The sequence below is a fragment of the Toxotes jaculatrix genome, chromosome 14, assembly GCF_017976425.1.
Source record: "Toxotes jaculatrix isolate fToxJac2 chromosome 14, fToxJac2.pri, whole genome shotgun sequence".
Taxonomy (NCBI): Eukaryota; Metazoa; Chordata; class Actinopteri; family Toxotidae; genus Toxotes; species Toxotes jaculatrix.
Window position 1 is genome coordinate 6,942,337 of NC_054407.1, and position 22,955 is coordinate 6,965,291.

General features: G+C 41.5%; 3 protein-coding genes across 5 annotated transcripts; 1 reads left to right on the forward strand and 2 right to left on the reverse strand.

Moving 5' to 3' along the window:
- The first annotated feature begins 45 nt into the window (after positions 1-45).
- On the forward strand, positions 46-7,447 carry LOC121192781 (WD repeat-containing protein 48). Of its 2 annotated transcripts, none has more exons than XM_041054663.1 (18): positions 46-102; positions 752-892; positions 1,013-1,091; positions 1,204-1,416; positions 1,579-1,667; positions 2,036-2,137; positions 2,232-2,456; positions 3,023-3,097; positions 3,372-3,474; positions 3,583-3,680; positions 3,815-3,922; positions 4,062-4,158; positions 4,245-4,340; positions 4,573-4,678; positions 4,818-4,905; positions 5,447-5,523; positions 5,617-5,809; positions 5,928-7,447. In XM_041054663.1, the coding sequence occupies exons 1-18, from the start codon at positions 55-57 to the stop codon at positions 6,021-6,023; spliced, it is 2,034 nt and encodes a 677-aa protein (XP_040910597.1). In that variant the 5' UTR covers positions 46-54; the 3' UTR covers positions 6,024-7,447. The 2 variants fall into 2 exon arrangements, with proteins under 2 accessions (XP_040910597.1, XP_040910596.1); XM_041054662.1 differs by having other exon boundaries at positions 48-102; positions 1,016-1,091.
- gorasp1a (golgi reassembly stacking protein 1a) lies at positions 5,830-13,191 on the reverse strand. 2 transcript variants are annotated; one of them, XM_041054665.1, is made up of 9 exons: positions 13,042-13,191; positions 12,312-12,392; positions 11,928-12,131; positions 11,712-11,798; positions 11,413-11,543; positions 10,960-11,092; positions 9,613-9,721; positions 9,356-9,499; positions 5,830-8,924 (listed from the first exon to the last, which is right to left on the reverse strand). In XM_041054665.1, the coding sequence occupies exons 1-9, from the start codon at positions 13,102-13,104 to the stop codon at positions 8,746-8,748; spliced, it is 1,131 nt and encodes a 376-aa protein (XP_040910599.1). In that variant the 5' UTR covers positions 13,105-13,191; the 3' UTR covers positions 5,830-8,745. The 2 variants fall into 2 exon arrangements, with proteins under 2 accessions (XP_040910599.1, XP_040910598.1); XM_041054664.1 differs by having other exon boundaries at positions 5,830-9,194.
- A 1,266-nt stretch (positions 13,192-14,457) lies between these two features.
- LOC121193758 (cysteine/serine-rich nuclear protein 1-like) lies at positions 14,458-21,486 on the reverse strand. The gene is made up of 5 exons (XM_041056219.1): positions 21,351-21,486; positions 18,340-18,554; positions 17,012-17,274; positions 16,626-16,928; positions 14,458-16,057 (listed from the first exon to the last, which is right to left on the reverse strand). Exons 2-5 carry the CDS (start codon positions 18,551-18,553, stop codon positions 15,065-15,067), a joined length of 1,773 nt encoding a protein of 590 aa, XP_040912153.1. The 5' UTR covers position 18,554; positions 21,351-21,486; the 3' UTR covers positions 14,458-15,064.
- Between the last annotated feature and the right edge of the window lie 1,469 nt (positions 21,487-22,955).

The following is a 22,955-nucleotide window of genomic DNA, read 5'->3' on the forward strand; positions in this document are numbered from 1 at the left end:
GTTTTCTTTTTTTTCCGGATGTAGCATCACATGAATTGACTGTCAACATGCAAGATGGCCACGCATCACAGGCAAAATGCTGCTGGGCGGAGAAAAGTCCAGGTAAATGATCAGAGTTGCATTACTGCTAAGATTTTGGCAACGGCAGTAAGAGGGTCTTCAGCTTAAAAGAGTGCTTCGCTGACAGCCGACGGACAGCAAACACCGCCTGAAATAGGCAGCGCTACTGTAACGAGTCATGACTCGAGCCGGCTAACCTAGCTAGCTGGCTTAGCTTGCGTTAGTTGTTAGCATTTCCTGCTAATGCTAGCGCCTAAATGACTATATGCTTTTGTAAATAATTATCATATACGTACTTGTAAAAACAGTTTTAGCATAACTACCAAGCTCACCATCTAGCACCAACGATTAGTGTGCTTGTCTTAGTAGCATTTTTATGCTGTTACAGCGCTAACGGTACCTTAGCTACACTGCATTCGGGCTCCGTCTAATTGCTGGGAATACGTGCGTGTCCCGTTGGTTTTCTCGTGCACCCTGCCATTGTACGATCTTAACAAATCAAAGCACGTTATAAGTACGGAATTCGTTCTTTGTTAAAACGATTCTATGAGGAGTCCATTCCCAATAAAAATGTAATTTAGTGACACGTTTCATTAGTTGGCTATGCATGTCCTTATAATGCAAGGGTGTAAAACTTAGCTTGCTAACGCTAAATGTACACGAGGAAGTCACTCCCTTCTTTGTGTTTCAGGTGTCCTATGTCATTAGAGATGAGGTGGAGAAGTATAATCGAAATGGGGTGAATGCACTACAGCTAGACCCTGCGCTGAACCGGCTGTTCACTGCTGGGAGGGACTCTATCATTCGGATATGGAGTGTCTACCAGCACAAGGTAAAACTTATTATCGGAATGGAAAATTCATTTTACGATTAGCCAGCTGTGTTGGCACAATCATCAGTTTATCTTATACACACGTCCATCGGTCTCAGGTTTTCCTTTCTGTCATTGTAGCAGGACCCGTACATTGCCTCGATGGAGCATCATACAGACTGGGTTAATGACATAGTTCTCTGTTGCAATGGAAAAACATGTGAGTTGGATCACTTACAGCTGTTTTATTTAGAATTTAGGCATTGTTCAGTTTAGTTCCTATCACTGCGTTTTGTGTTCTGCTATTCTCATGGACTTTCTTCCATTTTCAGTGATATCTGCCTCATCAGATACAACAGTCAAAGTATGGAATGCACATAAAGGCTTCTGTATGTCAACGTTACGAACACACAAAGACTATGTCAAAGCTTTGGCTTACGCAAAGGACAAGGAGCTTGTGGCGTCAGCGGGTTTGGACCGGCAGATCTTTCTTTGGGATGTGAACACACTAACAGCACTCACTGCTTCCAACAACACTGTTACCAGTAAGTAATGTTTGTTTCTGTGTCACAGCTGTGCCCATGTCAGGTCAACATACTGTATTTTTAATTGTGCATTTGTATATGGTCTAGATATCTTTAATAGCTTATATTTTTCAGTGGAAGAAATTCTATACCTGTGGACTAATTCTGTTTTGTCTGCAACAGCCTCTTCACTAAGTGGAAACAAGGACTCCATCTACAGTCTGGCTATGAACCAGATGGGCACAGTCATTGTATCTGGATCAACAGAAAAGGTCTGGGTTCCCATCAGTGACTCACACACACTAATAGCTCAATTGAACCAGACCTAATGCAACACTCAAATAATTTCACCTGTCATGTTGACCTCTTAAATCGTGATATTTTTTTAGACTGAGTAAAAGCTCACATCACAGATCTTAAGTAAATTACTTACAAATTACTGTTGAATGTTTACATCTTAAGTTTAATTTATGCTGGTTCTTGGGTGGTATCAGAAAGGTTAGAGAGTAAACATGGTGCAAGGTTGTATTTCTATGCATAATCGTTGCCAAGGGTATTGCTAATGGAGAAAACAGTTTGGGTGTCAAAGTGCTCTGTGAAGTTCATCAGTATGTAAAATTCTTTCTTTTTTGTTCTTCAGGTTCTGAGAGTGTGGGATCCTCGAACATGTGCAAAACTCATGAAGCTAAAAGGTCACACAGACAACGTCAAGTCTTTGCTGTTGAATCGAGATGGCACTCAGGTGACTTAAGATGTTTGATATTAACAGCGGTTGGCAGCCATTTAACAAAACTCTCCAAATTTGGATCTGCATCTTTCTGTTTCTGTGCCCACAGTGCCTGTCGGGCAGTTCAGACGGGACCATCCGTCTGTGGTCGCTCGGCCAGCAGAGGTGTATTGCCACCTACCGGGTGCACGATGAAGGGGTGTGGGCCCTGCAGGTCAATGAGGCCTTCACACACGTCTATTCTGGGGGCAGGGACAAAAAGATCTACTGCACTGACCTGCGTAACCCAGACATCCGTGTGCTCATCTGTGAGGAAAAGGCCCCGGTGCTCAAAGTAAGATCACAGGACACAGTAACCTGGGACAGACTTTCTGTTGTCCAATAACCCTGTGAAACATAGCATTGAATTGATAAATTTGACATTAAAGGCTTTCTCTAGAATTAACTTTTCATAAAAAAAAAAAATATTATTAATAAGCAGCACAGGTGTTGGCTGTATGCTGACCAATGCTTTCAACTGGTGTCTGTGTACAGAGTAGATGTAAATACTGGGTCTGTTAGTTTGTGACCCTCTTTCCTTCCTCCCTTCCTTCCTTTCATTATACCTGCGTTTTGGGTTAGTACGGTACACGCTCTTTGCTTTCTGTGTTAAAAAGAAAAACTGGACAGACATTTCATTTCACATGCATGAATTTTTTTGTTTTTTCTTTGAGGCAGGTCTTCCATCCGTGCTTTGGCGGCAATGGCAGCACTTGTTTTAAGTACAGTTGTGCTGTATTTAATTTTTCGAAGTTAAAAAAAAAATCAGAATAATAACCCTGGTATTCTCTGTCATTCTTGTGCTCATAGCTAACCATTTGGAGTCATTCAACCTTTTTGTCATCTTTCTATTTTGCTCAGATGGAACTGGACAGATCTGCTGACCCACCTCCAGCAATCTGGGTCTCCACCACCAAGTCATCCGTTAATAAATGGGTAAGCATGCGTGACACCTCTGAGATCACTGGGCAACTGTCAATGTAATGACTGGGATACAGACTTGTCCATGTGGCAATGTCTGATGCTCAGCTGTAATCCTCCTGTAATGTGTGTAGAAATTAAAACCAGCTTTGTGATGGAGTGGGTGATACACAAAAGGTAATTGCATTACATTAATCACAGCTATTGCTGCAAGGAAGAGGAAGCGATTATTAAAATCCAGGACAATCTCTAATGATTATTACGCCCTGTGTGTGTGTTTTTCGTGCAGTCTCTAAAGGGAATGCACAACTTCCGATCATCAGGGGAGTATGACAACGACTGCAGTACCCCTCTGACACCACTGTGTACTCAGCCAGAGCAAGTCATCAAAGGTAAACTGTTTTTTTTTTTCTTTTTGTTTTTAGTTTTAAATCTGAAGCTACAGCCCAAATTCTTCTCTTGTATTTTTTTTTTAAAGTAAAAAAAAATTGTGTTTACAGGAGGTGCCAGTATTATCCAGTGCCACATTCTGAATGACAAGAGACACATACTCACCAAAGATACCAACAACAATGTGGCTTTCTGGGATGTCCTAAAGGTAAATCCACGCTGTAGTGATGTATTTTAGAGTGTGATTGCGTCTGCCATTCTTTCATCCAGTCTATATTGTAAACACTGCTGGTGAAATGTACGTTTTGAATTGATGCTATGTATTTTTTTTTTTACCTTTAGGCTTGCAAGGGTGAAGACTTGGGGAAGGTGGAGTTTGATGAAGAGATTAAAAAGCGTTTCAAGATGGTCTATGTGCCAAACTGGTTCTCTGTTGATCTGAAGACTGGGGTGAGTTCCAAACCTGGCCATAATTGACATTTTCATCTGTCTAGATACTGTGACTTTTTCTCAGAACTCTTCTAAGCCTGGTTTTGTCATAGGTTGATAGTTGTGTGTTATGTTTCTCCTTTCGTTTGGTGCTGAATAGATGCTCACGATCACACTGGATGAGAGCGACTGCTTCGCTGCCTGGGTGTCAGCAAAGGACGCAGGGTTTTCGAGCTCTGATGGATCCGACCCAAAGCGTAAGATATCTGACCTAATCACATTTTAAATAGTGCAGAGCTGAGGCTGTAACTTAATTTTACACTCTGACCCTTGGCCTTTGCAGTAAACCTGGGTGGACTGCTGCTGCAGGCTCTGCTGGAGTTCTGGCCCAGAACTCGCATCAACCCCATGGACGAGGAAGAGAACGAGGTGAACCATGGTAAGGACACGGCTGGTGGTCCATTCTCTGAGGTGTTATTACAAAATCAAATCAAACTTCTGTAGTGATATTCAGAGAACTTCAATGAGGTGTGTTCATTCATTGTTCTACTCATTTTGTGTGTGTGTGTGTGTCTGCACACTCATGTCCTACCGTTGTCAGTGAGTGCTGGGTGCCCAAGGCGTCTTTCAGTTTTTCTTACAGCAGGATTGTGTTGTTGTTGTTCCCACAGTGAACGGAGAGCAGGAGAACAGGGTCCAGAAAGGAAATGGATATTTCCAGGTGCCACCACACACGCCAGTCATCTTTGGGGAAGCAGGAGGCAGAACTCTGTTTAGGTACATTTTTAACTAAGAACCTTTTGTCTGTCAGTGCAGGTTAAGTGTAAGTTGAGAGCGCTGCCATGAGCAATGTTAATAGCTGACTCACTGATTGCAGCTCCTAATTGCTCCTGATGTCTTGTGTTATGTGCTTCAGGTTGCTATGTAGAGATTCAGGTGGAGAGACTGAATCCATGCTGCTGAATGAGACAGTCCCACAGTGGGTTATTGATATAACTGTAGATGTGAGTATTATGGCTTTCTAAGGTACAGTGTCTTCAGAAAACGTGACGTTCTGTTAAAACCTTTCCTTTCCTCTTCCTCCGCTCCCCTCCTTCCCTTTCTCTCTCTTTCCATCGTATTGTCTATCACTTAGTCTTCTAGCTTTGGCCTGAGAGCGTTTGAATTTAGTGAGTTTGAGGTTCTGCGCCTGTAGAGCTAAGCCTCACATACAATAATTTGATAAAAACAAACACAGCTTTGGACTGTAACTGCATTTTTCTTTACAGAGTTATATTTTACTTTATTTTCACTTCATTTCACTAATTCACTTGGCTAAAGTAATTTTATTTGCTTTCCTAAAAATAGTGTTGTATTTTGTGCATGCTATATGTCAGTGCTAGCTCAATTATATATAATGTGTTAAAAAAAATCTGTGTTGATTGTTAGTACTATAGCTGTGCTTACCACATATGCTGCTGAGGAAGTTCCTCCTTTCTAAGACGTTCCATATATTTCGGTCATGCATTTTATTTACACTGTATTGTCCTTCTTCTTCTGCTGCAGAAAAATATGCCCAAGTTCAACAAAATCCCGTTCTACCTCCAGCCCCATTCTTCCTCTGGTGCAAAAACCCTAAAGAAGTGAGTTTTTTTTTCTTGTGGGTTTTTATAAAAACATGTATTTCTTTAAATATGTAAATCAGAGCTGATTTTTACCTGCTGTGTGTTCCCCAGGGACCGTCTCTCAGCCAGCGACATGCTCCAAGTGAGGAAGGTGATGGAACACGTATACGAGAAGATCATCAACCTGGACAACGAGTCGCAGACCACCAGCTCCACGGCCAACGATAAGCCCGGGGAGCAGGAGAAGGAAGAGGACATGGCCATGCTAGCTGAGGAGAAGATTGAGCTAATGTGTCAAGACCAGGTGGGCACACAGTCTTTGCCAGAACATCTTTACATGAGTACATCCTATACATCCTCAAGTGTAGTTGATGTTATTAACCTTTGTTTTTTGTTTTTTTTTTTTTAAATCTCTGAACCAGGTTCTGGATCCCAACATGGACCTGCGAACAGTTAAACATTTTATCTGGAAGAGCGGAGGGGACTTGACGCTTCACTATAGGCAGAAGTCCACGTGAAAGTCATGATTTTTAAAACAAGAACTCTTCGTCATTTGCCAATCACCACCCACCTCTGACATGTAGTACCCTAAACCCCATTGTGTGGTCAAGAGTCGCAGTATCAATGAGAATCCAGTAAAATTTGTGAGGACGTGGCTCATGGTGTATCATAGGGAACTGACCAGAACAGGCCGGAGCAGCCAACAGACACCTGGGAGATAAGTGGTCTGTATTGTTTTGTTTCTTTTTTTTTTTTTTTTTTTCTTAATACAGTTTGAAGAATGGACTCTTAACATTTTCTCCAGCACTACACTCATTTCTTTTTCCCCCCCTTATTTTTACACCTTTGACTGCTGTTTCTTTCTTTCCTCCTGACTGGCATTTTGTTTTGAAGCGACCATGTTTGTGTCTGAGTGTGTATGCACATGGATGTAGTAGACTATTCTAGTACATTCCAAAAACTGTCCGTGTTCTACAAGCACTCCACACCTGTCTCAGCAGTATCACCAGTTTAGGAGTACACTTTGGTCTCTGACTAGCATCACAGTCCCCTCAAAGCAGTCCTCATCTGTTCTGTTGTCAACGTTGTCCATCTTAACTTGGAACTTAACCTTGGCTTAGACATTTAATCATTGAACGGAAGAACTTGTCTTTGTCTTTTCTGTTTAGCTGTGCTGTTCTCAGTGGACTGAATGTTCTGTTTTTTTGTAAATATGTGAACAACATTTTTGATTTTTTTTTTTTTTTTTTTTGCAGCAGTTATTTTGTTGTTGTACAGTTTACTTAAAAACCAAGTTATTTTTCCAAAACCCTAGAGCACATTTGTGGTCTTGAAGGTAATCTGACTTGGATGTTTAAAAAATTGCATTTGATGTGTTCACTACAACCCAGAAATTGCAGTTTATTCTTAAGAATGTCAGTAGTCGTCCAAGTCATCTAAGCGATCGGGAAATTATATATAAGGTATATATCTTTAACAATAACTCATGCTTACTTGCTCTGTGCTTGGCTCATGAGCAGCGACTTTGCTGACAGTGAGGGCTGTTCCTAATGTATATTTCGTTTAGACTCAATAGGAGTTCAATGAAACATAAATATAACTTGAAGGGGAATCTCATCCAAGAGAATATATGAACATTCAACCACTGTGGGAAATTCACCAAAGTGAAATAAAGGCTAATACTCATTTCTCTCTTAGTGTGTCACCAAGCAGAACAACAGATCCTTTCACTGTAAATTTTCTGGAGTTAATTTTGCCATGAGGAGTGTGTAACGCTGTAGTGGGGGACGCATCGAGTGAGCTCTAATTGGCCAAAAAAAAAAAAAAAAAAAAAAAAATAGGATGGGTACCGTAATTAGGCCATAACACTGCAATATCCCTGTTGTAATAATTTGTGAAATATGTATATTTTAGGCATTCAGAGAAATAAATTGGAATGGTTTAACAATGAAAGATATATGGGAATTATAAATGGATGTTTCTTGAGTTGTAATGTGTTCAGCTGGTGTGTGTGAACTAAGAAAAAACAAGGGACAATTTCTTTTTTTAAAGTCAAGTGATATGATTGTTTAACCATCAAAGATTCACTCATCTCACATTCATCAAAAGACTCTGCACTCATTCCTAATAAAACATACAATTCATTGATAAAATATCTGCAAAAATACTTTTCCTTATTTTACACACTAGCACCTACTTTGACAGTGAAAAAACATTAAGTAGCTCCCTAGGAAAAAAGAAAACTATTACTCAACAGCAGTATTTCTGTTACCAGACCTCTTACATGTATCAAAAGGCTTGTTTTCTATTGGATTTACATGATAAATGCATTATCTGTAAAGCCACAGGCAGTTCTTCATCTACTGTTGCATAGATTACGAGGTGAAAATAAAGTAAAGTATGGGGACATGATTTCAGCTTGACGGGCAGTAATGAGGTTTTCAAACCGATCACAGACTGCATGGCAAATTAAAGACAGCATCTAAAACATACTGATGTCATCAAATCTGGTGTGAAAACATGTACGGACTGGTTTAACACAAGTGGACAAACATTTCCCCCATCCCACAGCTAAACCATTTTAAAACCCAATAAATGTAAATGCCCCTTTTACAATTAAACTGTTTTTAAAAGATGTGTTCGGGGAATCATTATGTTCAAAGCATTCTTCAAAGCACACCAGAACTGTTCTAGTTCAGCTGAAGTGCCCACAATCTGGTAGCTTTAAAAACTTTGATAGTGTTACAGATATATAAAATAAGGTGCAGCTGTTCTTTGCTGTAGTAATTGAATGACCTGTGGGTTTTTTTTCGATATACTAAGTACTGATCTTTGGAAGTATTCAAGTATTCATCACATTAGTGTATCAGAAGCGAAGTCTCTTCACCCGTATGATCTAATTTTGCACCAGACAATAAAAACGTTAACATTACATCCTTTTTGACCAACTAATTAGTTGTAACTTTAAATTCACACATATAAAACAAATAGGATATTCCTACAATGCTTCAAAGTATTTCTCTAGTTAAATGTTAATGCTGTAGCTTGTTCCTGTAGTGTAACTAACCTGGTGATATGCACTTATGTAAGACTATCAGTATCAAATCACACAGCTTTCCCTCGGTCTGTCCTGTATTTGCTCTACAGTGTTTCTTTTAAAAAAAAGAAAAAAAGCCTTTCAGAAACTGATTGTCGACTTCAATTTGCTCTTTTGTACTTTACGTGTGGGCTGATGCAAGCTTACTCAAGATGTGGCTCTTCTGGTTCCTCCTCATCATGGCTGCAGTGCTGAGCAGGAGACTCGTCTACTGACCCTGTTGAGTCCTCGACAGCCTGAGCAGGAGAATCGTCAGCCGTCGACTCGCCAAGAGCCGAGGACTGCAGGAGATCGACGGGAGATGGAGAGGGAGGGTCTACGGCTGGGACAGAGAGCACAGCAGGAGGGTCAAGGGGCTCTACAGGGAGAGACAACGCACCCATAGGTGGACTTGGGCTTTCACTCGACTCAATAAGAAAGCTTTGTAGGTCTGTGGACTCTGTGACCAGGTGATGCGGTTCAGCAGGTGGGACGCCTGAATCAGACAAAATGTCAGTGGAAGTGAAAGCAGAGGTGAGGTCCACGGTCAGCTCTTGTGACTCAGCCTGGTCGTCTGCTGATGATGAGAGCCGGACACTGTCCTCCAGCTCCTCTGTTCAACAGGAAACCAAACATAGTTGGGATCAAAGGTAAAAGTGGCCAATAGAACTGCATTAACATCCAATAAATGAATCTTCAAACTTATTTCCTGTTCCCAAAACTACACATGATAACACCTGGACACTGGAATGAAGTGCTGCTGTGCTAACTCACCCACACCGGAGATTTCGCTGTCCTTTTCCTCATGCATAGCCAGTGAAGTGTTGGTCATGTCAATGGACGACATGGACAGTTCCAGCCTATCCACCAAATCTGCAGTGTCGGAGTTCATCACCGCCACTTCAGAGTCTGAGAAACCTGGAAAACAGCAAACACAAGAAACCTGCTGGCAACATTTTCATAAACACACAGGCAACACAGGTCAGATGACAAGGAGTTATTGTTTTTTATCACTGCACGTCTGAACTGACCAGGGTCCATGACTCTCTGGATGGGTGGAGGTAGAGGAGCTTCCTGTAGGGTGACCTGCTCCAGGTCTAGTACGTCTTCCCTTTGACTTGAAGCTGCCATTAAAGGTGCCTGGAAACACACAGAGAGAAGCTTCATCTCTGCTGCTAAGAGTCTGATCTCATGGAACATTATCACAGGGTTCCTACACATTTGAAATGTCAAAATTCCATACTTTTTCCAGACCCTAATTTCCAGACTTCTCAGTCAAAAAAAAAATCAAATAATTTGTGACATTTGAGTAAATAGATGTGTATCATGTAAATAAATTATGGAATTTATGGTTTGTTTTCATTATTCTGAATATATATGCCATTGTGTCACCAAATAATTTCCAGAAGATTATAGCTAGGTAATGTAGCTCATACAAATAAATAAAGACCAAACCCAGACAAATTCAAATCACAACCGCCGTCTCCCCCACGTTGGAGATGTCAAACGATTTTACACAAAGTCTGCATTTAGCTTTCTTTATCCATATGGGATCCTTATCCAACCAGTCTTTATATTTGGAATTTATGAGCCAGTCGTCAGAGAATTTATATTTACCCATAACGAATTCTGTCAATGATCATAAACAGGCATTTTGAATAGCTCGCTCACGGTGTGGACATCACCCGTCTGTGGAAGCAGCAGTGAAACTTGATGACAACTGGGCAGGCCAATGGGTTGGAGGAGGATAAGAGTAGAGGGCTGGGCATTCAACTTGTCAATCTGCCCAAATGTTTTCTGAGACGCATAGCCATGGGTCTATCATATGAATGCATTGCTGTTTTATAGTCTATGACGCATAGCCTACTGTGTGCTCTCACACAAACATTTTAGCTGAGCTGCTAAGGGCCTCAAAAACAGATCGATCCGTTTCTTTTTGTCGATATTCATAATTTTATGTTTTAGAAAATAGAGCAGTGGTAATAGTCTTGGAAACATGAATATTTTTCAATACAATAGTTTCCATTTTCCATACTTTTCCAAACCTGGAAATTTATAAAATCAAATTCCATACTTTTCCATACTTGCGTAGGAACCTTGTTATCAGAAAATCAATGTGGTTGATTAGGAAAATGAGACATTTCAACATAGAGCAGTGACTATTATTGCCTTGTCTCTGTGTTCAATGAAGTGCACTCACTCTGCAAATTGTTGTAAAACAAAAAATGGACATAATTTAAACAATTAGCCAATTAATAAATTAGCTGCTTGACAGAAGTAATTGACATTTTTTAATTGGCCTCATTTGAAAAAAATAAGCAAAAACAGATTATTCAAATAAAGGTAATCATTAATTGCAGCACTGATTTAACACTTACCTCTGTGAATCCATGTGTTGGCAGTATTGGAGAGGGGTTCTCCTCAGGAACAGGTGTGAGAGGCTCTGCAGGCGATACATCAGGGTTTGCAGGGATTCGGTGCAGGTAGCCGTAACCAATTCCACAACCCAGACTAAGTGAAAACATTTTTAGATAATTTCATATTATAGCATCACTGTTAAACATTGTACACATTGTATAACTTAACCCTAACCCTGAAATAATGCAGTATAAATAACCCTAAAGAGCCTCAATGTGAGTGAATAACTAACTTTAATTTTACAATGATTTATTTAAATAATCTGATAGGATATACAACAGAAAAAAATATTTAGTTTCATTTAGTTTTAGTTTTAATCTGGATGCACCTTTCACTTTCACATTTAGCATCAAAGCAGTGGTTGTGAGGTAAGTTGTTCTGTAATTTGTTCAAAACACTCCACAGCCACATACCTGCCCTCTCCTCCCCATGCTCCGTTAGGTGTGACCACCACCTCCCTGCAGGCATCTGTTAGTGTGCTGTACACCAGCAGCTTCAGGGGCTTCCCTTCATGGGCCTCGATCAGTGAAAAGAAGTCTTCTGACTGGAAATCAGAAACTCTGAATTAACTACAGCTTGTCTTTCAAAGACGGACGTAAACACAACTTTTAAAGTTTATTTTTTGATCATAGGGAAATAAAATCCCACAAATTACCCTCAAAAATATATTAGCACTTAACAAAATGATGTATGGTATTAAAATGAGTCTTACATCTTGCAACACCTGATCTGCTCCAACAATGTAGTCACTGTGTGGCTGAAGCCCAGCCAGTGCAGCAGGTGAACTAGTCTCCACATCCTAAGAGAAAGAAATTTCAGTTATAGAGCAAACAAAACATGAAGCTACTGCATGATGAGTTTGTGAGTGAAGAGACTCAAGTCAGAACCAGGTCAGTGGGTTTTCCTGGTTCTAGACGAAGCAGCTCACCAGGACGTGCCAGACGTTCTCATTGGCTCCCTGGTAGCTACAGAAGCGAACGCTGGCACCCAGCAGGCCCTGTCCTCCCCACATGTTACTGGGCACCACCTCCAGCTCTCGAACCCTTGTGCTTTTAGTGCTGTACACCTCCATCTTCACTGCTCTCTCCATGTTGGCCTTTAGGAGCTCCTTCAGCTGGTCATTTTCCTCATTCTGGCATACAGTAATAAAAAGGATCAAAAGTCAAACTATTTATGGTACTGTAGCTACACGGTGGGGGGTAAGCTTCTGGTGTTAAAGTTCCTGGATGTCTTGGTACCTTTTGTTGATGACCATCTTGTGCTCAGTGACTAGTAAAGTCAGTGCTAATTAAAATATAATCAATACACTTACAAGTCTTTTACTGTCCAGAGACAGAATGAAGTCAAAGAAGGGCTGCAGTCCGGCCTTTTCTGCAGGGGAATTTGGCTGCACCTGTAAAAACCCACACAACCATTTTGATAACTTGTGATTGATTGCTTGTAATTATGCTGTTCAAATATTATTTATTAATTTCAAAACGTGTTTTAGAGATTATAAATCACGGCCCATTTCAGAAGCATGAACCACTTAATGTTTGGCACTTTCTCTGGATCTCTCTCGATCGATTTATCAGTTAGTCGAGTAATCATTCCAGCACCAGTGTACTGTAACGTTAATGTACAATCGTTACGGTTTTCCAGCTTGAAAAGGCTGAAGTCATGGGACAGTAAAAGTTACCTTCTATAATTCACCATAGTATTCAGAGTATTTGCTACAGGCATTCATGTTGGATTTAGCGTCTTTGATTTAAAAACAATGTTGGGCACCGTAATAGCCGAGATTCAGGATTGACGACTGGTGGAAGACTTTCTTTGTGACAAGATACAGTCGGAATTCAAGCTTATTTCTTCAAACAATGAATAACCCAGTAAAGGCCACTGTTACATAACTGTGTCCACGTGGAATAACAGGTAATCAGTGCCACCTCGTCAAGTTTTACCGGTGGGTCTTCAGCAGCTAGTTATCTGTTAGCATAAGGTAACGTTTCAAGATAAGCTGCTCTAACACGCTGCTCTAAAGCTGAATCATTTTAAAGCCTTACACCGTGCACATGGTATCCATACGTCCCTCCTTCGGACACTTCTGAACTCTGCGATAACCCCATTTCTTACAGTACTTTTTCGAATATTAATATCATGAGAAAACAAGAGTCTGAGAATTATCACGGCTGACAGTTGGCGGCCATCTTGTCTGCAGCCCAACACAATCGAACACCGCTACCATCGAACACGTGACCGTGTCTTATACAGTCTATGGACCGTGCTCAGTCTTCCCAGCGCGCGCGCACGAAGTAGGTTTAGAAGCAAGTGCAGTGACCTAAAACAGGCCAAATGTTTGTAAAAACAAAATTTAATGAAACAACAAATAGTGTGTGCTCCAACACAGCCCCTTAAAACCTTAAAAACCTTCTGAAATATACTTTGTTGTCAGCGATACAGCTTCTATGGAAATCAGAATCAGAATAACTTTATTAACGTTATTAATCCCCGTAGGGAAAGTACTATGAGTAAAAACTAATTCCTTTTCTATACATCCCAGCTGATTTGAGACTTTATGCCGGCATCAGTATGATGTTGAGGTTTATTCATATTTGGGTTGAGCAAAGGAACCGGAAAACAACACATACGTGTGTTTTGACTGTATAAGGTTGGATAAAACAGATTTTAAAAAAAAGGAAGTTCATTTTTGTTATGTTGTGCTTTTATTTTTGGAAACCCTAATAATTGAGATTTACTACCGGGAGCGTGTTTTCATGGTGAGAATGCAGCCACAGATCAACAGTAGTAGTTTTATTTTATTATGCATTTTATTTTAACTGCATTAGCCAACAGTCATTTGATGTGGAAATATTGGCAAGATTAAATTGTAAATATATTTCCTAAATTTATTATGGGAGGGTCCTAGTGCTCTTCACTGTATAATGGTACCTTGTAGAGAATGTAGATAGACATGGCAGGTGGGAAATCAGGGTAATGTGTCAGAGAGACGGAGTAAGGTTGGGCATCACCTCTGTTGCCTGAATCTGTTGCACCCGTGAAACTGCTTTTGATGTCCTGCCTGCTACAGTTTCAGGTTCCATTGTCATGGTATTGTGTATACCTGCTCATTGGAACACCTTACTGGGACACCTTATGGAGCTCAGCCATCCTAAATGTGATTAGTTATACCTGTGCTTTCCCTGTAATGAAGAGTAACAACTGCTTCTGTGAAAAAGGGCTACGACTGTATTAAAGTCCAGTAATCAGTCTACTTTTAATAAAACTGACTATAAATCAGTAATGTCAATAATGTTTTGCAGCATTTCCCAAATCACTAGACTGAGTTAGAGCCTGGAGAGTAAACTTAATCTATAAATAATTGTGAATGTTGATGTCTGCACAGTCTTGGTTTCTTTACATTTCCTAAGAACTGATGATTGATACAAAATTACCAGTCAAACAAATCAAGAATCAATGAATAATAAATAAAAAATATTTTATTACTCCAATACAGAGATTCTAAACATATTGTGAAACATATAAAGGATAATCCACAATGATCCAGGCAGTTATTAAAACTAATTCACAAAATGAAGGCTGAAACCAGTGTGAGTCAGAGTGGATTATCCTGCTTACATCACAGCCAGCAACCAGAAAAATACAGGTGTTTTTATTGATATCTTGGGGGAAACATGGCCGTGAAATGGGCACTCTGCATTGACTCTGTGTATAGCTTCGTTAACTTTGGGTAACGTTATTTTTAAAAATGATGCATTACCCTCCATTCATCAGAATCCAATATTCTCAATGGCCATGTTTCAAGAAGAAATTAAATAACATGTCATTATATAGATTCATTAAAAAAAAAAAAAAAGAACAGGACATATATTAGGTTACTCAGGTGTGGTTCCTCTGAAACAAAGGCAAATGAATTTTAGGCAATAGAAAAAATATACAGCATGGAAAAAATATTTTATCAATCATTTTTTGTACGTTAAAATATTCTTACAAATATATAAAAGCAGTGCTCTTTACATATAATTCTCTCACGTAGCTTCTTCTTCCTACAAGAGCTCCTCAAACCACCTATAAAAACTGATTATCTGTGACTGAATAAACCTGCTCTGGGCTCGGTTCAGTCAGGCCGATCAAAGACTCCAGGAGGTAGGTGCTCGACTCGTACTGTGGCAGAATGGCAGAGCTAAACAGCTGGAGATGGCAAACGCTGTCTGGATGTCTGTGTCCTTTAAAAGAGCTGTGCAGTGGTCCAGAAGGATAGTCACTGTCGAAGAACTCCAGGTCGGAGTCAGAGGACAGACTCAGGTCCATGTACCTGCCTGAGGAATAGTCCACAGAGGGGGAGGGGGTGCTGGGGAAGCCCTCGAGAGAGTCATTGTCAAATAAGTCTCTGGCTTGGTTTGCATTCTCACTGAGATAATCTGTCAGCGAGGTCCTGCTCATATTGTCTGTGAATGTGTTGGCTGTAAGTGGTCCCGTGCTGTCAGTAGTTGTGCTGTGTGTGGCGGAGTTGCCGCTGTGCTGTGTCAGCGGTTCTCCTATGTGCCTCAGTTGACTGCACACAGAGTAGTTATTATTTTCAGAGTCACAGTTCCTTAGGGAACAGGGCAACCCTCCGTCCACTTCAGGGAGATTCTGACTCCCAGTGAGGCATCCTCCAGCATCAGAGTCAGAGGAGGAGCAGGAGGTTTCCGTCATGTCGCTGCTGCAGCTGTTCTCCTCCACTGCTAACCGCTCTGGGATGAAATGGAAGGAAGGAGTGGGAGGCAGGGTGAGAGAAGGACCGTCTTCCTCCATGGTGAAAGCAAAGGGGCAGTTCTTGTCCTGTGCATCCTGCACCGCATGAGCCTCATCCTGGTCCTTGTGCTCTACAAGGTCCTCTGGAAGCTCTGTCTGGTCCTCTTGGCTCAGTGTTTCTTCTTGCAGCCGTCGCTCCAGTTCGAGCCTCATGACAGTGTGGATGTAATGGGTCTGCACACGTCTGGAGTCGAACTCAATTCGTCCCTGAGTGTTTCCACAGCCGTCCTTAGTGCAGCCACATGGGAAGTTGAAGCGGTCCACCTGTGGGGGTGAAAGAAAGCAGGAGGAGAAAATGAGTGTTGTGGGTACTCAAATCAGGACATCAGGTTCTGAAGTTTATCACTGAAAGACAAATGCAAGTAAAGTGAGTTTTTGGCTGATAAATCATTTGTCATTTTAATTGGATGTTAGTAAGGAACCACTGGTCTAATACACCAATATACAACATATTACACTAAAAGGATTGATACCATAGTATAAACAATATGGTAAAATCTCTAATGTCAGATAAATTGATATTTCTTTACAGTATATATCAATATATTGCTTTCTGCTAAGCAGCAAAGATAAACGTTACTTTACTCTCTTCCCTAAACGTTCCTCTAACATGTGACTGATTTACATGTGAGATGCTTGACCAGCTCCAACTACAATTTCACATTCAAATTTGTCCACATTTCAGGTGCAGACGATGAAACACCAAACCTCTGCACTGCACGATGTGTCAGAGTGACTTGTCACGGCCAAATCAAGTTTAAAATCAGCCCTCGTGTTATTCAGTGTGTTCTAAGTGGAAGTAATTGTATGTATGTATGCATAAGAGCCATACCTGGCACTTGATGCCTGCCAGACTACATGCACAGGTCTCTGGCTCACAGAAGCCTTGGCAGTCACATCCACAGGCCTCTCTGGAGAGACGCAGGGCGTGAAGCTGCCTCTTCTCCTCCCTGTCGATGCGCTTCACCCCTGCTGCCTGGAGCAGCGCTTGACGCTGTTTGAAGGAGTACGGCTGAAGGAAACCTCCATCCTTCAGTTCAGCATCACTGATGTGGATGTCACTGTTATCATCTGGGATTTGGTCCACAGTGAGCCTGTCCGCCCCTCGCTGGTCCAAGGCCCCACTGGTGATCAACTGGAATCACAACAACAGGCTGGGTAAGAAGATGGTTGCATAGATGAGCAATGAAAACTAATGGAAAATTTAAGTGCACTTACTTTATGTTTCAGTGCCTTGAACCTCTCTTCTCTCAGTCTTTCCCGGAGCCTCTCTCTGCGCCTGTGCCGTTGCTCCACTGCATGCTCTGCCACTGTGTACTTTTGGAGGGTGCTGTGCTGCCGCACCATGCCCAGGGTGGCACCTCCATGTCTGGGCACGCTGGTGAAGCCCTGGCAGCGTGGAAAACTGAACACCGTCACCTGGTCAAAGTGCACATTGCTCTGTGCACCTCCAAGCTTAGACCCCTTCAGGATGGCCCGAACTGGTTGGGTTTGAAAAAGAGACACAAAACATCAGGAAAAGGGTTAGGGAGACAAATACCAGAAAAAAATAAAATAGGTAATGATGATTTCTACTTTGCAGCTCTACATGTTGTAGAGACAGTAATTACTGTCCTTGCTGAAAGTCACTGTTGGAAGCTCCATAAACAATTCTCTGGTCCTACTGTGAGGTACTGTGGGAGTGTATCAGATGTATGATACATACAGGCCTCTGGTGTCTGTAGGTGTCTGAATGGCCACTAGGTGACACACTAGATACCAGTGCTTCACTAAAGTGATTTAGGTCAATAGTTGGACATACATGTGGACAGTAAATACCAAGAAAGGGGTCTATTAGACAGATCAACAGCAAAGAGAGAAAACAGGTGAACCAGGGTCTAACAAACTGTGGTAAAACTCTTTGGAGGTTTACTACAATTTAATTAGAGTCTTTCTGACAGTTCAGTTGTTAATATCCATCAGGTTACCGTTTGGTTTAGCAGTTTGGCTTCAACAAATTGTCTGACCTTCACACATAACTGAGGCTGAACTCTAGTTGCAAAAGTCAGTAAACAACAGAGACCAGCTGACTAAGCTTGTCTCAGCTGCTCTGTCTGCCTGAACAGCTCCACACTGGGGCACTGTTTACACCAGTTGTGAGACCTGGTAACAGACTCAAATCAACAAGGCTGAAACTATAATACATAGGGTTTGAGAGTGTACAACAATACCTGCAGAGTGTTTTGGCATTGCAAGCCTTGTGTGCATCTTTGTGATATCTGGATTAGGCCATTTGATCTGACTTGTTTAAAGGGACCTTGCTATTCAAATTGATTCCACAACATGCTATTGCTCAGGCAAATAATCTTCTACACAACCGGACAGACAGAGTCATTCTCTGTACATTATCTAGAATAGCCCTAAGGTTAGCATTTTCATATCAGCAAGTCATAACAGTGCTGCCGCAGGGTGATAAGAGACACTCCTATAAAACACTGATGGGAAAACAGCCAGATAAGGAAGAGGTTTGCATTATTTGAAAGTGGGGAAAAAGAAAAGAGACTCACTGGGTAAACTGGTGGGTGAAGAACAGCTGTGAGGGGTGAAATCCTGGTTGTCAGAGGAGCTGCTCTCCCCGTCGGACTCCCACTCTGAGGAGGCAGGGGAGGAGAGGGAGGATGGAGGAGAGGAGGAGGAGGAGTAGCAGGAATTGTCATCCACCTCTGCAAACTTTCTCTTTAGGATGCCTCTCATTGTTTGGCTGTGGTGGTTGATATACATTCTGCATAGACACAAAGAAAAAAGGCCCATTGGTTTCAATATTTATCATACTTTGGTAACAACTGCACATATCAATACTCTGAGAGGCAAAAAAAAATCCAAAGAGCAGCACTAATTTCACCACTCCTAACCCAGGAACATAAAATGAGACACTATATAAATCAATGAATTAATAATGGAACAACAATAGAGTAACACGGCAACAACATCTGCGCTTCAGTTTGACAGCCCCAGTGAACACATTCACACAAAACATCTTTTGAAAATGACAACTGGAGGAATGAGAGATCTTTCCTGTTGAAAGCTGCAGCTCTGCTGGTCGAGCCGGTATCAGGCCACAAGTTTGCTTAGGCTAACAACATCATGATAGCGATCATCCTACAAAGTGATCTTTCATAAGTGTGCAAATGTGAACTGAAATCCTACGTTCGCTTACAACCATTTGTAAGCGAACGTTGGAGCATTTTTTTCTTTTCCCAGCAGAGTAATTAACATTCCAATGATTCCTCAAGTTTTGTGTGAAGAATACGTGGAAACGGACCGTCCAATGGCTGCACGTTGAGGGCTGGAGGGTGTAATGGTTCAAGTGGCTGCTATTTTTGGATGTGAACATGGAAAATAAATCCAAACATGAGTAATTTCAAGGTTACAGACCTTAGCAGGTCTGCTGAAAGCTACTATGTAAAAGAAAAGCTAAGCAGAGTGATGTAAGAAAAGAAAAGCTGATATTAGAGTAGTCCAACCTAGTCTCTTACACAAGCCAAGTTAGCTGTGTGTGCAGAAGCTGTCAATTCATTTTTGGAAACAATGGAGCCTATGACCTCTTGAATGTAAGGCAAACTGCTATTGTTCGGTTTAGGCCTGAAACAGTTATTTTTATCAGCGTTACTCTGCTGAATATTTTCTTGATTAATCAGCTCGGCCCATAAAATGTACGAAAATAGTGAAAATGCAAAGCACAGTTCCCTAAAGCCCAAGCTGACATGTGTTGTTTTGTCTGAACAACAATCCAAAACACAAATATAATCCATTAAATATCATAGAAGCCTAAGGAAACCCACAAATATTTCCATTTGGGAAGCTGGAACGATAGTTTCTGGCATTTTATCTTCTTTTAAAAAAAACAATATTTAAATAATCAGTTATCATTATAAATGTTGCTGCTAATTTTCTGCCAACAACAACAACAAACCATTTCAACTCTAGTTTGGTTTAGATTTTTCACTGGGAGTAATCTTGGTCAAATCTGTTTGAACTCATTCTTTACAGAATGAAAACTAAATAATCCCAGTCTAACTTGATCTCTCTTTACCCAGCAATCAGAACTATTTGACCCCAGGATGTTTCATTTCCATCATAATCCAATATGCAACAGTAATACAAGCAGATGTCCAGGATTCAGACCGACCTCCCCGCAAGTCCCAGAGAGAAGAGAACGTTCAAACTAACACGAGCCTCTGAAAACAGTACAGCATATGCGTTCTCTAAAAGACAGAGTACACCTAGTAAAACAGTGACATTGCTTCTGGTCATGAAAGAAAGTGGTATAAACCACTGGCTGCTGCTTGTCTGCACAGAGAGCCTGGACTCTGCCACAGTCCTGCACTAATACACAGACATCCACAAGACAAGGGGTTTCTGACTGTCTGCAGTAAGCAAATACTCAAAAACCAATGAGGCTTTGTGTGTGCGTGTGTGTTTGTGTGCGTATGTATGTGTGTGCCTGCACTCAGATTGAGCAACTTCCTGGATCCATCAGCAAATAAGAGGTGAAACAAGAGACAGCTTATTGTGCCATTTCACTGTTTACACAGTAGAACCCTCTGCTGCACAGACAGTTAGGTGTAAAGGGATTTATCTGTCCTGAAAACACATCTGCATGACTGTTCAATGTTCCTAAAAATAAAATGACAGTATTTCTAATTAAATCTGCATTGCAGTAGCTGCCTCTTGTCCCAATTGCATCGCATGTATTACATTTAATATCTGACAGAGGAGAGAGACCTTACAGTTCATGTGGGTCTCCACTGAGACCACATCAATAATTTAAAGGTTCAAAGCAGCAGCAGCAGCAGCAACACCACACAGTGCACGTGCGCGTTCGCGTGAAGCAGGAGGAGGGGGCTATACTGCATGAATGTACTACAACTGTAAAGTAGTTAAGAATATGCGTCTTTATAGAGACAGTATTGGGGGGGGGGGGGGGGGGGGTTACAACAAGTTTACAATAGTTACAGTACTGTGTTCAGACAACACGCTTTAAATCCCTACAGGAATGTAGGAGGTGAGTGCAGGAGTCGTTTCCTGTTTGGCATAATACCAGTCATTAGGCAGCTGACCTCTTCACCCCTCGCGGAGACACACGGCGATCATGTCAGCTACAATGACAACACTGTCCCTCCACCCACCCGCCTCCACCCCCGTACGGTGCTTTTTCTTCACAGCAGGAACACTGGCAGACACAGTCTCATTTATTCCAGAGCAAACTTCCTCTGCACAGGCACAGAGCGGCGTCCGAGACGCACCGATAGTAAGTTTGTCAAAAACGCTGGTGCTAATTTCAGGCTGTCTGAGACTTCAAGACAGTCCTAAAATAGGAATTTGAAAAATTAACAGTAAACATTTCACTAAGAGTCCAGCGGTTGCCCAAATTCCACAGCGATACAGGCTACGTCTGTCTAGATAAACACAAAACAAAGTGATAAACAACATATACGATAAGGTCACTATATAAACTAATAACTGACAGAGTGATTCCTATGGGACTGAAAACGGTAACTTTACGTTAGTTACTCACCACGAAGAAGAAGGCAGCATAATAACAAAAAAAGGCTGAAACTGACACGAAGTTATGGGTCTTGTCCGTGGTCCAGCCAGCTGAGCATTGTGTGTCCCTCTGTGTTTATGTGAAGCTACACAGTAGTACTAGTGTGAACATGGGAGGACTGGCTGGGAGCTCCCAAAGAAACAAAGTGTAGAGGCAAGATATTCACCCCCTGGGAAACGTCCACAGGTTTCGCACATGCGCAGAGCGCAAGTGGCCAGCCAATAGTGTATTGAAAAAGTCAGACATACGCTATTTGTATGACAAGTACTTGATAGTCCACCTCATGAAACAGGGACAGTGTTGACTGACTCAAACACAACACGGTGCTTTCATTAAACCTAACTACAGACAATAATCATGACGTTGTTTAGTCAAATCCACTGAACTTCGTCGGAACCAAAACAGCCGACTTGGAGACATCTCAGCTTTAAAACAAATCAAGCCATTTTTACAAGCCACAGCTGTAGCTGACAAGTGCCAGTTCCAGATCCTCTAGTTAGCAGGCTAATCCCAGCTCTTCTGCCCAACGAAACCGGAAGTACTACGGGTTGGTGGGGAGGTTCTCCCTCTCGCTTCGTATCCTCTCTGCAGTTCCCCTCTCAGCCCTGACGCAGACGGTGACACACTCAGGGGCAGGAGACGCTCATGACTGAGTCTATGGACTGACGCTGCTGCCCACAGATTCCTGTCTATTGTGCTCACACTGCGTCGTTACCAGCAGTGATGTGGTGGTAAATAAATAACATGTAACCCTCCAGCTGGTAATTATTATTAGAAGGCAATCAGGCTCCATTATAAACGAATAAAGCCACATGTACTACAATAACAGTGTTCGTGTTTACTCCTGAACATCATGTAACTTGGGCCATTTCCTTTATTATGTTATCCAAATCAAAGGTAATAACAGACAATAAATGATAAGAACACCCGACAGTAGGATGAAATAAAATTCAGTACCCAGTAGTGGTTAAATTTCATAATTAAGTATTCAGTGACCTGCAAGTCTCTTATTTTTATGACCTTGCTTTGTTTCCAATGACTGTCCGTGTTTTGTTTTGGGGTTTTTTTTTATGTCTGTGGAAATTGTCTTCAAACTTCTGAAAATGGTCACATGTATTCCTTGGCATTCATCTCACATTGTTCTATCATGACTCACTGGTGTTCCTCAGTAATGATGATTTTATTCTGACACTCCCAGGCAACTCCCCGAGGTATAGAGGAGCTATAGATGGGCAGGATTACGGATTTGAGTTCTAAGCATCTGCCTCTTCTGCTCGAGTATAAATCTTTGTCCATTTGTTATAAACAGATAGTGGCACAAATTGAAGTTTGTCTATGCACACATGTGCACACACTAATTTTGAACTTGAGTTTTTACAGAGCCCACTGTGTGAGAAAAAGTAAGGCGACTGGATTAACATTCCAGTGTCTCTGCTTTTAAGGATAATCATAGGCTACTCTGTGTCCCCAGCTGGGAGGAAAACGAAGCTCTGCGCACAGCGAGGCAGAAGAACAGAGCGTCAGATTAACAGATGGACAGACAGATGAACGGCAAGACAGACAGAGCTTGAACTT

Excerpts from the sequence above, each read along its gene's own strand:
- LOC121192781 (XM_041054663.1), top strand. The coding sequence starts at position 55 with ATGGCCACGCATCACAGGCAAAATGCTGCTGGGCGGAGAAAAGTCCAG. Across the intron at positions 3,475-3,582 it reads GCCAGAGCAAGTCATCAAAG|GAGGTGCCAGTATTATCCAG; the intron begins GTAAACTGTTTT and ends TTGTGTTTACAG. Across the intron at positions 5,810-5,927 it reads AGCTAATGTGTCAAGACCAG|GTTCTGGATCCCAACATGGA; the intron begins GTGGGCACACAG and ends TCTCTGAACCAG.
- gorasp1a (XM_041054664.1), bottom strand. The coding sequence starts at position 13,104 with ATGGGGTTATCGCAGAGTTCAGAAGTGTCCGAAGGAGGGACGTATGGA. Across the intron at positions 11,544-11,711 it reads CAGATCAGGTGTTGCAAGAT|TCAGAAGACTTCTTTTCACT; the intron begins GTAAGACTCATT and ends TCTGATTTCCAG. Across the intron at positions 9,500-9,612 it reads CCAGAGAGTCATGGACCCTG|GTTTCTCAGACTCTGAAGTG; the intron begins GTCAGTTCAGAC and ends GCTGTTTTCCAG.
- LOC121193758 (XM_041056219.1), bottom strand. The coding sequence starts at position 18,553 with ATGTATATCAACCACCACAGCCAAACAATGAGAGGCATCCTAAAGAGA. Across the intron at positions 16,929-17,011 it reads TCAAGGCACTGAAACATAAA|TTGATCACCAGTGGGGCCTT; the intron begins GTAAGTGCACTT and ends TTGTGATTCCAG. Across the intron at positions 16,058-16,625 it reads TGGCAGGCATCAAGTGCCAG|GTGGACCGCTTCAACTTCCC; the intron begins GTATGGCTCTTA and ends TCACCCCCACAG.